At 36.2% G+C, this 16,731-nt stretch overlaps 1 protein-coding gene across 2 annotated transcripts in view; it reads left to right on the top strand.

Moving 5' to 3' along the window:
• The window catches only part of Stk33 (serine/threonine kinase 33), an 83,680-nt gene that overhangs the window by 40,503 nt on the left and 26,446 nt on the right, over positions 1 to 16,731 (top strand). For both annotated transcript variants that reach the window (XM_005380223.1, XM_005380221.1), the window contains one exon: positions 12,005 to 12,208. In XM_005380223.1, the coding sequence (XP_005380280.1) occupies positions 12,005 to 12,208 (204 nt within the window). The remainder of the gene's footprint in view (positions 1 to 12,004; positions 12,209 to 16,731) is intronic.

Here is a 16,731-nt window from a genome sequence, read left to right as displayed (position 1 = left end):
GATAGCACAAATGATATAGAAAAAAACACTATTCACAGATGTCATGGCAGAAAACTTGCCTGGTAGGGAAAAAGAATTTGACATACAGTTAAGTGAGGCATATAGAACTCCAATTAGCCATGATCAAAAAAATCTACAGCCAATATCATAATCAAGATTCCAGAAATTCAACACAAGAATAGAATCTTAGAAGCTGTTAGGGAAAAGAAACAAATCAACTATAAAGGAAAGCTCATCAGAATCACAGCTGATCTCTCAGCGCAAATCCTCAAGTCAAGGAGAGCTTGGAGTGAAGTATTTCAGGTTCTAAAGGAAAACAACCTTCAACCCAAATTGATGTACCCCACAAAACTATCTTTTAATACTGATGGGGAAATAAGACACTTCCATGACAAAGAAGATCTGAAGAAATTTATGATCACCAAACCAGTATTCCAAAATGTTTTGAAGGACATTCTAGAAAGAGATAACAATGACTAGAATCTATGAACCCCAACAGAAGGAAACAAGCAGGCAAGGCAAAAATTAAACTGAAGGAGGGGAAAGGTGGGGAGAAGTCAACAGAAAAATAACATGACAAAGATTAGTCAATACATATCAGTTACAACCATCAATATTAATGGTCTCAATTCACCAATCAAAAGACACAGACTGGCAGAATGGATCAAGAAGTAAGAGCCAACAATATGCTGAATACAAGAAACACATTTAATTAAAAAAAACTCATACACTGAAAGTGAAAGGATGGAAAACAATACTCCATGCAACACGAACCCAGAAAAAAGTGGAGGTAGCTATTCTATTTGCAGACAAAGTGAGTTTTAACCTAGGTCTCATTAAGAGAGATTGAAAAAATGTCACTATATCCTTGTAAAGTGAACAATCTAAGAGGAAGAAATAACAATTGTAAATATATATGCAACAAATAGCAGTGCACACAACTATGTAAAACAAATATTAACAGGCATGAAAAATCAAATAAGTACAATACAATTGTATTGGGGGATCTCAATATCCCACTGTCACAAAAAAGAGAGATCAACTAGACGTAATTGAACAATGAATTATTAGAACCAAAACAAACTCTTTTTATGGTACCAGGATTTGAACTAAGGGCCACTAGCTTGCCAGGCAGGCACTGTTTGGCTTAGCTACATCCCCAGCCTGAACCAAACTTTTGAACAAATGGACTTAGTGAATGTCTACAGAGTGTTCCACCCTATATCAGAATACACCATCTACTAAGCTGCACATGGGATGGTCTCCAAAATAGACCATATACTAGCTCATGGAATATGCTTAAGTAAATGCAAAGGAATTGACATTATCTCATACATATTATCAGACCATAGTGCAATGAAATGGGAAACAAATGGTGAAAGAAACTAAAAGAATTTCACAAACACATGGAAATTAAATAGCACCCTCTTGAATAACCAATAGGCCACATATGAAATTAAGGAAGACATTAGACAGTTTGTACAAGTGAATGATAATGACAATACAACATATCAGAACTTATGAAACACAATGAAAGAAGTTCTAAGAGGGAAATTTATAGCAGTGAATATATAAACCCATACCAGGGAAACAGAGCAAGTGCAAATAAACAATTTAATGGTGAACCTCAAACTTCTAGAAAAAGAAGAGTAGGTTAAGCCAAAAGCTCGTATGAATGAGGAAATTATGAAAAGTATCAATGGAATTTTTTTATAGAACTAAAAAAAAAAAGAGTCCTAAAATGTATGTGGAACCAGAAGAAACCCATAATTGCAAAAACCATCCAGAGCAGCAAGAGCCAAGAAGGATAAATTACAAACCTGGACTTCACTATATTACAAAGCTACAGTGATAAAAACAGGATGGTACTGACATAAAAGGAGACATGCCTATCAGTAGAACAGAATGGTAGATGCAGAAACAACTCCAGGCACATTCAGCCATCTGGTTTTTGACAAATTACCAATAACAATATCTTTTTTTGGAGAAAAAAATAGCCTCTTTAACAAATGGTGCCAGGCAAACAGCTTATCCATGTCCTGAAGAATGAATCTAGATCCACATCTCTCACCTTGTACTAAGGTTTGGAGATACTGAGTAGAGATGCCCTAGAATGCTGCAAGCTGTGAACAAGGAAAGATTCTGATCACAACTTAGAAGACCAGAATGCTGAGAGAAATGCTAAAAGTAAACATCAGGTTGAGTAGAATTCATCTGGGAACAAGAATTCTATTGGCAGTAGGACTCAGGACTATGCATGTTATGCTCTGCAGAAAATTTGTCTACATTTTATTCATGTCCTGATATTTTATAGGAGGCTGAGGTTAAGTGTGGCAGACTAATCTGGTAGGAGAAATTTCAAGGCAGCCCAATGTTCATGTTGTAATGTGAGTTACAATCAGTATCAAAAAGCCTATTTTAAAAGTTTTCAGTTTTGCCATAAGGATGTGCTTGCAAAGTTTGAGGAGAGGAGAGCATAGTTGCTAAATGATTTACATTAAAAAGAAGCCAAATACTTTGCATCAGGACAATAGGAAAGATAACCTGAGGTTACCTCCGAAACCTGCAGTACTCCAGGGTGCAAAACTGTAAAGCTTTCATTGAAGAAGAGAGCTGCTGAACCTACTGCATGAGAAGAACTGTGTAGGACACTGATTCCCTGGGATTCATTTCACAGTGCTCAGGCATCTGGGTCCTCAGAGGCTTCAGTAACCATGATCCAAGAGGGTCCAGCTAGCACTCAAGCTGGTAACAGTCCCTGGTATCATCTACATGGTACCAGTTTTATAGGCATGCAGAATACAAGAGTTGTGGGATCAGTGAGGCTTCCACAGAGACTTCAGAAGGCATAGGAACTTAGGCAATGTGACCCTGACAGCACAATTCATAAAATTGTGAGAGTGAAGCCAAAAGTACAGTAGAGATCTCAGGAATGTGGAGAAGCCAGGGATATGGAATGTCAGGAAAGGTACATGTAGTGAGCAAAGTTACTCTGCAAGACAGGCCATGAAACTTCAACCAGCAATGGTTCAACAGCTTTTGGAGTTCACATCTCATCACAACTTGCCCCAGGTGCTGTGCCTGAGGCTACTGGAGTTGATGTTTGCCCTACTAGGTTTCAGCTTGATTGGTCCCATTCCTATCTATTTCTCCCTTTTGGAATTGGAATGTTTACCCTGTGCCATTGTATGTTGAAAATGTTTAACTTTCTTTTCTATTTTTATAGGGGCTAATAGCTAAGAATTTGTCTTGAGTCTCAAAGGAGATTTTGGACTTGGACTTTTCACCAATCCTAGAACTGTTAAATCCTTGGTGACCCTTAGATATGTACTAAATGCATTTTGCGTAAATTGGTGTGGATGAGACTTTTGAGGTCCAGAGGCACTATGTTATGGTTTAGATCCTGATGCTCCCTCAAATTCTCCTGGATTCAAATGCAGATCTTTTCGAAGGTGATTGGATTTTAGGGGTGCTATACTCACCAGTGGACTCAACCACTGGTAAGTTTAGTGGCTGATGAACTATTGGGAAGTAGGACCTGGTTGGAGGAGGCAGGCACTGGAGGGATGACCTAGAGGGTATGCTCTCACGCTGCCTCTTCTCTTCTCTTCTTTTGCTTCCTGGCTGCCATGTCATGAGCAGCTGCCCTTTGCCTGGGCCCTTCCACCATGCTGTTTTTGCACTGGAGCCAGCTGACTGTGGACTGTAAGCCTATGCCAAAATAAACCTCTCCTTTCTTCAAGTTGTTGGGTCAAGTACTTGTCCCAGCAATGAAGGAAGTGTCTAAGATGCTCTGTATAATATAACAAAACTAGACCAAAACATTATGATAAAGGAGAAGTATTTAAGTTACTAATATAGGTATAAAACCTTAAACAAAATATTAGCAAATTTGATCCAACTATATATATGAGCAGATAATAAATCATCACCAAAGTAAGTTCCCCCAAAGAATATAATGATGGTTTAATTTCAGGAAACAGCTGTAATTTTTAATCCTCAACAAATAATGTAAAATATCAAAGGAAGAAAGGCATATGGTAGTTTCAAAAGAAACAATTTACAGTAAGGCTAAATTCATTCATAATCAGAAGTAGAAAGAAACTTTCTTGATAAAAGATTACTTCAGATATTCTGAATACAAAATGTAAGAAGCATTTCCTTTGAAAGAAAGAATAAGAAAGTCATTTTTCAATATTCTCCCCATCACTGTTAATCTTAGTCAAGTTAAGTAAGGAAAAGAAATTAAAGATATGAGATTTGAAAAGCAGAAATAAAACTTTTTACTTATAGAAATCTTCAGATAAATTTTTAACAATAGGAAAGGCTGATAAAGATAGTTAGACTTAAGATTAATGTACAGAAGTAATTGTGTTTCATTTGCTAACAAATAGCAATATAAGGCATAATAAAAATGAAGCCATGTAAAAATAGTCTCAAAGAATATATAAATCTAGGAATAAATATAACATAAGATTTGTACAACCTCTTTGGGGAAAGTTATAAATTTTTATCAAAAAGCATTTTAAATAAATTTAAGGATAGGCTATAATGATGGATCAGAAGGCTTAATATAAAATTTCCCATATCATTGTATATATGTATGCAAATCCAATCAAAACTGCGCAAGCTTCTCTGATCATATAATGCATATGGAAGAGTAAATGGTCAAAAATAGGCAAGACATTTCTGAAGGTCTTGCTGTACCAGATATCAACTAAGAATTGTGAATCTATATTAATAATCAGAGTATGGTAGTGTTATTAGTAAGCAAATTGGCCAAAAGAGTAAGATAGAGGATACAGACACATTAGTGCATATTTGGAACTTTTATGACAGTAGTGGTATGGAAGAAAAGTGGCAAAAGAGGGGTATACTCAATAAATGAAGTTGGAGTAAATGGTTATCCATATGGAAAAAATGAAACTGGATTTGTATCTTACACGATAAACAAAAATCAGTTTCAGAGGAATCATGGACATATTACAACCCAAGAACTTGTAATCTTCAGTGGAAAATAGTGGTGAATGTCTTCTGGGATATGTAGGAAAGGATTTCACTGATAAGATACTGGAGCTGTTAATATAAAGTAAAGGATAGGTTAACTTGGCTATATTAATTTTGAGAACTTCCATTTGTAAAACAACGCAAATACAAATAATCAATGAGAGAGTAATATAATGGAATTTATATAACTCTTACCTATCAATACAGAGAGGACAAACAACTTAGTAAAAAGCTGGGCAAAGACAGGAGTATATATTTCACAAAGAGGACAAACATTTAGCTAATGAATATATGATAAGCTGTTTGACCTCATTGATGATCAGGGACATACAAATCTAGACTGCAGTGAGTTACAACAAAAGTAAAGTCATCTAACAATACCAGATGTTGGAAATGATGTAGATAAGAAATATCTCCCCGTCATTGCTGGTGAGAGTATTAACCGGTGCTAGGACTTTGGGAAAGGATTTGGCGTTATCTTGTCATGTTAATACTCACACTTTACAACCAAGAAATTTTACTCCCAAGAATACACCAAAGAGGAACTCTTATTTTTTTCCCCTTTTCTTTTTCTTTTTTAGTACTGGGGATTGAGCCCTGGGCCTTTATACTGAGCTACAGCCCCAGCCCTTTCTATTCCTTCCTTCCTTTCTTCCTTCCTTCCTTTTTCTTTCTTTCTCTCTCTTTTTATTTCATTCTTTCTTCTTTCCTTTCTCTTCCTCTTTTTATTTTATCCTTTCTTTCCTCCTTCCTTTCTCTTTCTCTTATTCTTTCTTATTTAGTTTCTCATTCATTCACTTCCTTATTTACTTACAATTTAGAGACAGAGTCTCGCTAAGTCCCCCAGGCTGGGCTCAAACCCTTGCCTCTTTGCACTGAGCTACATCCTCCACTCCTATCTATCTATCTATCTATCTATCTATCTATCTATCTATCTATCTATCTATCTATCACCTCTACTTGTCTATTTATAATATGGAGACAGGATCTTGCTAAGTCTCTAAGTTGCCCAGGCTGAGCTTGAATTCTTGCCTCAGTCTCCCTAGTGCTAAGATGAAAGACATGGACACCACATCCAGCTTAAATTCTTGCACATGCATATAATAAAATGGATGCAAAGTCAATACAAATAGAGAGAGTATCGTTTATCTAAAATGCTTGTGTACAGATGCGTTTCAGATTTGGGATTTTTCCTCAGATTTTAGAATATTTGCATATATATAATAAAATAGTTTGGGGATGGGAAGTCTAAACATGAAATTCATACATTATATATATCATAACAACACCATATATGTGTGTGTGTGTATGTGTGTGTGTATCCATTCTTTATACATGCAGCCTGAAAGTAACTTTATATTTTTAATGTACACACAGTTTGACTGCAACTTGTTACATGAGGTCACGTATGAAATTTTCTACCTGTGGCATCATGTTGACACTCAAAAAGTTTCAGATTTTGGAGCATGTTGGGATTTGGGTTCTGGATTAGGGATGCTCAACTTGTAGAAGTGTCTAAAGGAGCAGACCCCAGAATCAACTCAACTGCTCTTTGATTGGAGAATGAATAAAGTTTAGAATAGTCTAATAGTAGAGTATTATATAGCAGAGAATATGATGATGCTAATAATATCTACAAAACTATGAAATGTTTTAAAATTAATTATAGCTTTGTGAAGACATAATTTATTATAAAATACACAGATTTTAAGTATTTAATGTGATGAATTTTTGTGTGTGTACCTTTTGGTAACCACACCCAGAACAATATAGAGAACCTTTCTGCTCCCTTAAAAAGTTCCCAAGGTAATGAAAGCAATTTCCTACATTTCCCTTCAGAAGCCATTTATTTTTTCAAATTTAAGCCTTTGTTACATTCATAAATTAATTTTTATACCTGTTGTAACATAGGTGTCAAAGTTCATTTTTTCACATGCCATGGCTATAGCAATGCAGTTTTGAATGAAAAAAATAGTACCAAGGCCCGATGCTCATTTTATGAATGAATAAATTTTAGAATAGTCTAATGGTAGAGTACTAGATAGCAGTGAATATGATTATGCTAATAATATCTACAAAACTATGAAATATTACTTAAGGAAATATTTCTTTTTGAATAATTATAAATGTGATAAAAATATAAAAAGGAAGCAAGGGAAATAGACTAGCAAGATCCTGGATAGTAGTCACTTCAGGTGATAGAAGGCAGGAAGACAGAATGGAAGAAAATCATTGCACCAGATAGACAAGTGCAACTATTGCATGTTTTCTAGTTTTCTTGTGCAGTTATTTTATAGGTGTTTATTAAATTACAAATAAATACATATTAAATCTTTGCATAGATTAATGATAAAAATATGAGATGGTAAGGATATCAATTCAGGTCCTATGCACCTGAGGTTCAGTGAAAGATATTTAAATTCCTACAATGAATAAAAGGTGATTTTAAAACTTTACCATCTGAAAATTTAATTAGTTCTTTCTTCTGTTGCAAGGAAAAAAATAAAGCATCTCACTTCTAAAGGATTTTCTAACCAAGTCACTAAGTTCATTTGTTTTCTGAACACCAAAACAAGAATTGTGATTGTCCTTGGTCCTCCAGAGTTTTTTAAAAGGCATTTAAGTAAGATTTAAGGTGGGTGAGAGCTATGGTTTTTGTTTGTTTGTTTATTTTATTGTGAAGTAGAAAAAGCTTACTTTAAAAAAATATGGAAAGTATTACGGCAAAACCTTGCTCAAGTAGATGAAGGAAATTAAGGGTTTTGAAATTGATTCCCCACAAACTATTTCTACCCACATATCCCCTTGGAAAATCTTCATGTACAACCGGGTGTTCACATACTCCAGTTTGACGAATGTTGCTTTGAAATTTATTGAGTTTGAAAGTTCAGCTACATCTCTAACAAGACATTTTTTGGCAGGCAGTTGGAAATGCACTTCTGGAGTAAGGTAATATAATTTCTTAGGCTCTTTCCTCCCGAAGAATAGGAGTGTCAGCACCAGGCTTATCTACTCACACTGTTGCCACACTTGGAATAAAATCACTGGGATGACTTTGTTAGGAAAAACTTAAAAGTGGCCCCACTACAGCCGCTTGCTTTCATGGTTGCTACTACCTTCATATGCTGCTGCTTTGGGCTCACTGAAGCCCATCAGGACATGTCTGGTGATTTCATTGAGTGCTTTCAGTCTTTTGTCGGAAGTTTACATTATACCTTTTCTTACTGTAACTTGCATTATTAATCTGACAAAGGTAATAGTTGACATTATGCATGGTAGACGATTTAAATGGTAAACAAAATAGGGAAAATATTTTTCAGCATTCCTTCTCACTAACAATAATAAATAAATATCTTACATATCTTTTCATCTATGCAGTTTTATATACACATATTACACAAATAGGTTCACATTATGTGAACTATTCTTTTTCACCTTATACAGGAAAGATTGGCTTATTTTTTAAAAAGCAATATTATATCCCAAACTATAGATACACTATTATTTTGTAAACAGTCCTCTATGAATATGGAACATTTAAATTGTTTAAGACTTTTTCTACTATACTTAATTAATGCTCTTGTACATATACACTTTCATACTATGTTAGCATTATGTGTAGAATAAATTCTGAAGAATGGAATTACTGGTCAGAGAGAACATGCATTATGAATTTTGATAAGTTATTGCTAATCCATTCTCTCATAAACAGTTAGTAAAGAAACTGTTTCCCCATACCCTTATGAGCACATGGTATTATCAAACTTAAATTTATATCCACCTGTTATGTGAAAATTGGTACCTCATTGGATTTTATTTTGTGAAGTTGAGTATCCTTTTATATGTTTTCACAAAGTGTTCCCCTTTTATAGAAAAGTTTGCTCCTGGTAATATTACAAAGTGAGGTACTCTAGCTCTTTACAAAAATAGAAAATGACTGTAAGCTAAAGATCTAGAATGTTCCCTTTAACTTTGCTTATTTGTTTCATACCTTCTCACTCCAACTCATACATTCATTCATTAAAAATCCTTATTAAATATGTATTTTTACACAACACTGGTAGGAAATCTCCTTAAAAGTCAGATTCTTACTAGAAGAGGTATGACTGGGTCTGCATTTGTGGAGCCTGTCTACTAAGGAATGAAATCCAAATCTTAGTATTTTACCAATATTTCTCCACGAGTCGTTTTTCTAATTTTTCAAAATAAAATTGTCTCAATTATCTGTTGGTAAAATAAATTCAAATGTATTAATTAAAAGTCTGAGTGTCTACTTGTGACATCCTCAGGTCACCACACTATTACTGCAGCCAACACAGGGAGATGAAAGAATAGTGTTTTAATGGTTAAGTGCCATATACCCCTGGTAACTTACTAAACAATTTTACCTATTTTTGTTTGCTTGGTTGGTTGGTTGGTTGGTTAATTTATAATTTCTATTGAACTAGAAAACTCGTGACACATGGCCATTGGCCACTTATTTTTTGGTTAGTCCAAGTATCTGGTGCAATTCTTCTTCCAGCAAATAAGAAGTTGGTGGTGTATTAAAGGATTTTAGGCAACAAGGAAAGCAGGGACTCAATACCAGAGTCCAGATCCAGATTTGATATCACAAGTCAATAAAGGAGGCAAAGAGTTAAAATTTCCAAATCATAGAGTGCTTTTGTGGTGATCATTCTCCTATTCTAGATCATTTGCTCTTTCTCACAATTTCTTTGAAATTGAAGTAGTGCAATTTCTTTGAGTACAAAGGCATTATAGTTTAACCACATATGGTATTAAACACCTAACTCTGAGGCACTGCATATGTATATACGATCCTGCATTTGAAAGATTACTAGAGATGCAGATCCCAGACAACATCGGCGACCCTTGCTTTTCAGGGTATTGCAGGATGGTAAAAATGATAATTCAGGCTGAAACTAGCAAAATGATCTTAATAATCAGTGGGAAAATCTGTTAAAAACTATTGGTTGTAACTATATAGGAAAATAAGACAAAAGTAAATAGTACACCATAATTTATAATATCAGAAACACTATGATTTAAATTTTCTTTTTTTGTAAAAAAGTATTAAGATTAGTATAAATAGTGCTTGGTTTTTTCTTGTCATATAATTTACTATATAGAGGAAATGTCTGTTTTATACCTTGGCAAATTTTCATGCTGCATTGTAAGTGTAAGTCAGCTTCCAGTATTTTCACTTGCAATGTCACGAAGTATGTCTGAAAGTGTTTTTAACACAAAACAGTGTGTTTGCAGGCACTGCTTCCTCTGGAGCACCTTCATCCTTTCTGAACAATCGCTTTCTTCACATCTATTGACAAATTTTCCTATATTAAGCTCCTTTGGCTGCGTGTCTATACTCTTCAATAGTAGCATTGTCAATATTCTCACAACCAGCTATTTCTTCTGATAGTCTAGGCACCTTTGATTCACATAGTATTATCATTTTTATTTCTTTGCTACACTTTCATCTTTGTTGATCAACTCCCTGGGAGTCAAGGAAGCAACACAACTGCACACCTGGTTAGTTATCTCTGTGTGAAGTGAACAACACATACCCACTGTCCAATGACCAACAACCTTTAAAAGAATTAACATGATTGGTCACTGATCATACATATCTGTTGGACCTACTGATTTTTGACCTTTATGTAGTGATAGTTAATATACCGTGGTGCCTGAGATTTAAGCTCTGCTATTGAGAGATTAATACTATTTAACTAAATCATGAAAACTCAAATTTGTGCACATCAAGACTTTACAAAGCAAGGACTATCTAAATAAATGGGCTTTTATATTGCACTGATTGAATGTGAGTTCTGTAGTAGTTATAATTTTGTTGGGCATGATAATTGCATATTTAACTCATTACTAAGCCTTCTTAGAGGTAAGTTATAGAACATAAACATTTACTTTGGTGTGTATGCCAGGATACTTTACAGTGTATTGTGGTAAAAAATGACCCCCAAATCTCAGTGTTCCTAGTACCTCCCATAATAAATTGGTTGTGAGGAAGGGGAGGGCTCTGTTTCACTTTATCCTTATTCAGGAACCCAGGCTAAGGTAGGCTCCACCTCTTTATTTTTGTAACTATCAAAGTAGGAATTGGGAACATGGTGAATTGCATACTGTCTCATTGATTTCTGTATCATTTATGCTTACCACCGATCTACCTACATATATGATTAATTTAGAATTGCTCCTTTTGCTGTGCCTACACTTTAACTTTTCATTTTAATTTAGATATGGTCAAAACTTCTTGCCTAAATTTTCTCTAGTAGGCTGAGATTGAAATAAAAATATTTAAGACGTACTTAGTAACGCAGGAACCATTTTGGCTTGTATTCATATACAGTATTTCTTGGCACATTACATAGGATGGCACATTTGGGAAAAGAAGGTTAATATAAAATGGTTAAATTTGGTCTGATATAGTCATATCTGGGATAAGAACAATATACTGGCTCAAGTATAATCAGATGACCACGATATCTAAATATTCCAGACAAGGGCTTTGAAGTCAAATACTGACATTCTTAGACATAGTAGTTAATTAATCAACTGAATTTAAATTTTTCCACCTAGACATTTTGGTGTTGTAAAGACTTACCCTTAACATTCCACTGGTCTTTGGGCAACTTTTTTTATTTTTCCAGCTTCCCTGTCAGTTTCTAAGAAAAATACTATAAGGGATCTTCGACTTACAGGGTATCACTCAATGCAGTATCCTTTATGAAAGTGTGCTGTGTAGTTCTTTCAAGACTGAGTATTTTCCCTGTAAACTTTGCCTTGTTGTAAGTGATGTCATGCAAGAGGTGTGACCCGTGTCAGCACAGGGAGTATGCTCCAGTGGGCATCAGTTTTGTACTGATTCGGCACTCTACTTTTTCCATATGGCTATCATTGAATTTTCAAAAATACATTACTAAAAGAGTAAGAATCTTTTCAATTATCTAAGCCATTTATAACAGTGAAATTTATTTATTAACAGGGCAATACACTTTCTTCAGTGAGACCAACAAATGTATTAGAGATGATGAAAGAATGGAAAAATAACCCAGAAAGTGATGAGGAAAACAAGAAAGAGGAGAATAATCAGTCCAGTCAAGAAAAGTTGGAACATTACCAACAACACAGAAAAGTCCCTGCTGTCAATAACACTTCAGATGAAAAGGAGGAAAAAGCAGCAAAACAAGTAGGAAGAACTATTGTTTCATTTATTCAAACTGTAAAGTACCCTTTATAACATTGGGAGCAATTTTGCAGCTTTTGTTGTTAATTTGTAACAAAGGACCTACTATATCTTAGAAGCAAGTAAAGTTCCTTCTGCCTCATAAGCTGTCATAATTTATCAACATGGCGTCCATGTTTAAGATCAGTTATCATGGAGAGCAGGGGTCTGCAAACTTCTTTTGTAAGGGAACAAATACAGGTTGGACATCCCTAAGGGATACCTTATCGTTAGTAAATGTTTTAGGCTTTGTGGGCCCTAATGGTCTTTTTTGTAACTACTCAGCTCTGATGACATAGTATAAAGACTGCCACAGACAACAAATAAGCACGACCATGTTCCAACTACACTTTAAAAAAAAAAATACATAAACAGATGGCATACCAGATTTGGCCCATGGCTCCATATGAAGAAATTCTGTATTTTATCAGGCTATACAATTTGGAATTGCTTTATATGTTACCTAGAAAAAAGATAATTATTTACATTACCTAATTATTTCTAATTTTATGATAATCAAAACTCTTTAGGTTTACCATTTTACTTTACTAGATCTGAGTATAGTTTTATTTTTTTGATAAATATAATTTATTACCATTTTTATTAGTATTAACCCTAGATTGCAGTTTGTTAACTGGATATCCTGGTAAAGTTTACCCAAACTAACACATCTCTATATTTTGTGTTTGTGGGACAAAAAATTTTTTTTGTATTTTTTCCTCATGTCTTGAAATTTAATGAATGTATTTTAGCTTTTGTTTGAAATATGTGCCCCGCCAGTGGGCTGTGTTCACCTCAAGACTGCTTGTGAGGAGATGCTCTTTCTCAATTTCCTGAAGCTTAGAGACAGGCAGAGTATGAAGAGGCACTGACAGGGTGAACCCTGAACCAAACCCAGCAAAGTGCAGCACATGCTATGAACCTTGTCTGAAATTTGAAGAAGGGGACCTGGTGATCTATTGGTTAATTTACTGTTTGGGAACTTTTTCATCACTAGGTAGTGAATGTCTAGATAATAATCTTAACATAATGATTTATATATTCTGAAATAATTGTACTTTTACCATAGCACAGGCATAAGCTTGTTGAATTCCCTTCTCATTGTCCAGCTTGGTAACAACTCCTTTATTGCTTAGTCCTGTGAATTTTAAATTTTCCCTAAAAACAGTATCCTAACAGTCTATGTTTGCATTTCTTATTGAACATAGTTGGAAGATTTTTCTGTTATTGACTTGACAACATACATGTACATAAGCACATGCATATACACATATGTATATGTACATATGTATATGTATATTAAACACACTACATGCACTTTACACATGTATATATACAGGTATACATATGTACACAAAAAATAGTTGCACATACAAACTCTTTTTTGTAGTCTTGGATTATTATATCTGACAAAATACCACTGTGACCCGAAAGCCTTCCATTGCTCTGTTACACCTTCCTCATCTCCCCAGACTTCCTGCAAATCACAAAGTTTGTGACTTATGCTGTTCTTAATTACAGCCAGGAAACAGAAAAATCAGAATGTGACTTGTTTATGGATGCTAGAACTATAACCAGTGGGTTGAAATTTTAAGAATATAAAAATTTCAAGAATATAGGTTGAAAACTTCAGAATTCAAGATTTCAAGAATATAGATTTTTATCAACAAGAAGAATGTTGTCCATAACCAGGGCTTACTAGCAATGGAAAAGGCAGGGCCATTGGTAGCAAACCTCTTATCCTAGTCACTGAAAGTTTTCAAGGAGGCTTTGGAAAGCTGCTTGCTGTAAATGCTGTAGTGGGAATTCCTGCAAGATGAATAGGAATTTGCCTTCGTAGTATCTAAGGAACTTTGCGTTGCTTAGGTTTGGTCCATGACATCTTGAGAGGGATACTTTGCATTGTTGGGGAATTTTTCTGAAAAGTGTTGCCCCTTTAAAAAATATATTTCCCATGTATTTAAACAGATGGATTTTAGAGGAACCCCAGTGAGCTGCCACTGTGACTCCCTGACCAGTGTGTGAGGCAAGAGGAATTCCAGGCTCATTCTGGGGCCTCAGTGGCTACTTGCCACACCCATAGTGTGTCTGTGAGAACTGGGCTGAACCACGGACATCTTCAGGAACCCCAGTGAACTGCTGCTGTGACTCCCTGATCAGTGTGGGAGGCAGGCAGAGCCCCCGGCAGCTTCTGGGGCCTCAGTGGCTACTCACCACACCCATAGTGTGTCTATGGGTGCTGGGCTGAGCCCCAGACATTTTCAGGAACCCCAGTGAGCCACTGCTGCACCTCACTGACCAGTGTGCAAGGCAGGTGGAGCTCTGGGCACCCTCTGGGGCCTCAGTGGCTATTTGCCTCACCCATAGTGTGTCTGTGGGTGCTGTTCTGAACCCCAGACATCTTCAGGAACTCCACTGGTGGCCACTGTGACTTGCTGACCAGCATGAGAGGCAGGCAGAGCCCTGGGCACTCTCTGGGGCCTCAGTGGCCACTTACTGCACCCCTATCATGTCTGTGGGTGCTGGGTTGAACCCCGGACATCTTTAGGAACCTCAGTGAGCTGCTCCCATTCCTCCCCCACTAGTGTGTGAGGTGCGTGGAGCCCTGGACAACTTCTGGGGCCTCAGTGGTCACTCCAAGAATAACCAGCACCTGCCCTGGGAGCCCAGCGGAAACCTGGACAGAGTCAGTGGCCTTGGGGAGTCCACCCTCATCCCTCCCTTGCCAGTGTAGGAAACAGGCTCTGTCTTGGGTAATATCTGAAGGCTCAGTAACCATGACCTGCACCCCTGCTACTCTTGTGGAAGCCAGGCCAAACCCCAGACAGCTTCAGGAACTCCAGTGAGCTACCCCCACCCCTCCCACACATGCCTAGGAGTCAACTGAATGCAAGAAAGTATCAGGAGCATCTGGGGCCCCACTTGGCCACCACTCACCAGCACAGGAACTGTATTGAGCACTGGAGATCTTCAGACACTCACCCTGCCACTCACATACAATTGGGAGAGTGAGGCTGCTCTCCAGGGAACCTCTGGATCTTCAAAAATGACAAAATGAAGGAGCAAAATGCAACCCCAGACCTCCACACCACCCAGAACAAGTCCAGGAGACATAAACACAGAAGAGCCTGAAAGTCATACACCTGACATTTCTGAAATGATAACAACTGAAGTAAAGAAACAACTCCATCAGACCATACAAGACATAAGATCAGAAATAATATCTCAGGTGAAAAAAGAAATGACAACAGTAATAAAATAATTGTTCAGCATATCCAAAGATGACATTGATAAGAAAAGAGAAGAACGTAGACAACTCATGGAAATTTTGAGTGAACAATATAGAAAAGAACTAGAATGTATGAAACAGATTCAAACAGATATCCAGGAAATTAAAAATTCCATTGAAAGCTGGCAAAACTGCCTGAAAAAAGGTGAAGATAGATTTTCAGACTTTGAAGACAGCATTGCCACTAACAAACGTGAAATGAGGGGTCTCTTAAAAACATCAAGGAACAAGGAAATAACAATTCAACAACTGCAACATGAAGCAAAGAAAAACAATGTCAGATTAATAGGTAGGAGACAGCAGATGTCAACAGAAATGACATAAAAATACTATTTGCAGAAATAATAGCAGAAAATTTCCTAGGCATGGAAAAGGAATTGGACACACAGATAAGCAAAGCATATAGAACTCCAGTTAATCATAACCAAAACAAATCTATACCCAGACATATAGTGATCAAGATCCCAGGAACTCAAAGAAAGTCAGAATATTAAAAGATGTTAGAGAAAAGAAAAAGACCATCTAAAAAGGATAAGCCCATCAGAATCACGGCAGATTTCTCAATGCAAACCATCAAGTCAAGAAGAGCTTGGAGTGAAGTATTTCAGATACTGAAAGAAAACAACTTCCAACCCAGATTTATGTACCCTGCAAAGCTATCTTTCAAATTTAATGGAGGAATAAAATATTTTCATGATAAAGAACAACTGAAGAAATTCATGAGTGCCAAACCAATCCTACAAAGAGTACTAAAAGATATACTGGAAAGAGATAAAACAGACTGCAACTTCAAGAACAACAACAGAAAAACCCACCAAGCAGAGCAAGCAATTAAACAGAGGGAAAAAGGAGGATCTAACAGCAGGAAAATAACATGACAAAGATAAGCTAGTACATATCAGTTACAACCATCAATGTAAGTGGTCTTAATGCACCAACCAAAAGAAGCAGACTAGCAGAGCGGATCAAGAAACAAAATCCAACTATATGCTGTATACAAGAAACACATTTAACTCTAAAGGAAATTCATAGACTGAAAATTAAAGGATTGAAAACAACATTCCATGCAACAGGAACCCAGAAAAAAGCGTGTGCAGCTATTCTGTTTGCAGACAACGTGAACTTCAAACCAAGAACAATCAAAAGAGATAAAGAAGGGCACTACATACTTGTGAGGGGGAAGCTTCAAGAGGAAGAA

Source organism: Chinchilla lanigera, unplaced genomic scaffold, assembly GCF_000276665.1.
Source record: "Chinchilla lanigera isolate Chin_1 unplaced genomic scaffold, ChiLan1.0 scaffold00013, whole genome shotgun sequence".
NCBI classification, from domain to species: Eukaryota; Metazoa; Chordata; class Mammalia; order Rodentia; family Chinchillidae; genus Chinchilla; species Chinchilla lanigera.
This window is presented reverse-complemented; position numbering and strand designations above follow the sequence as displayed.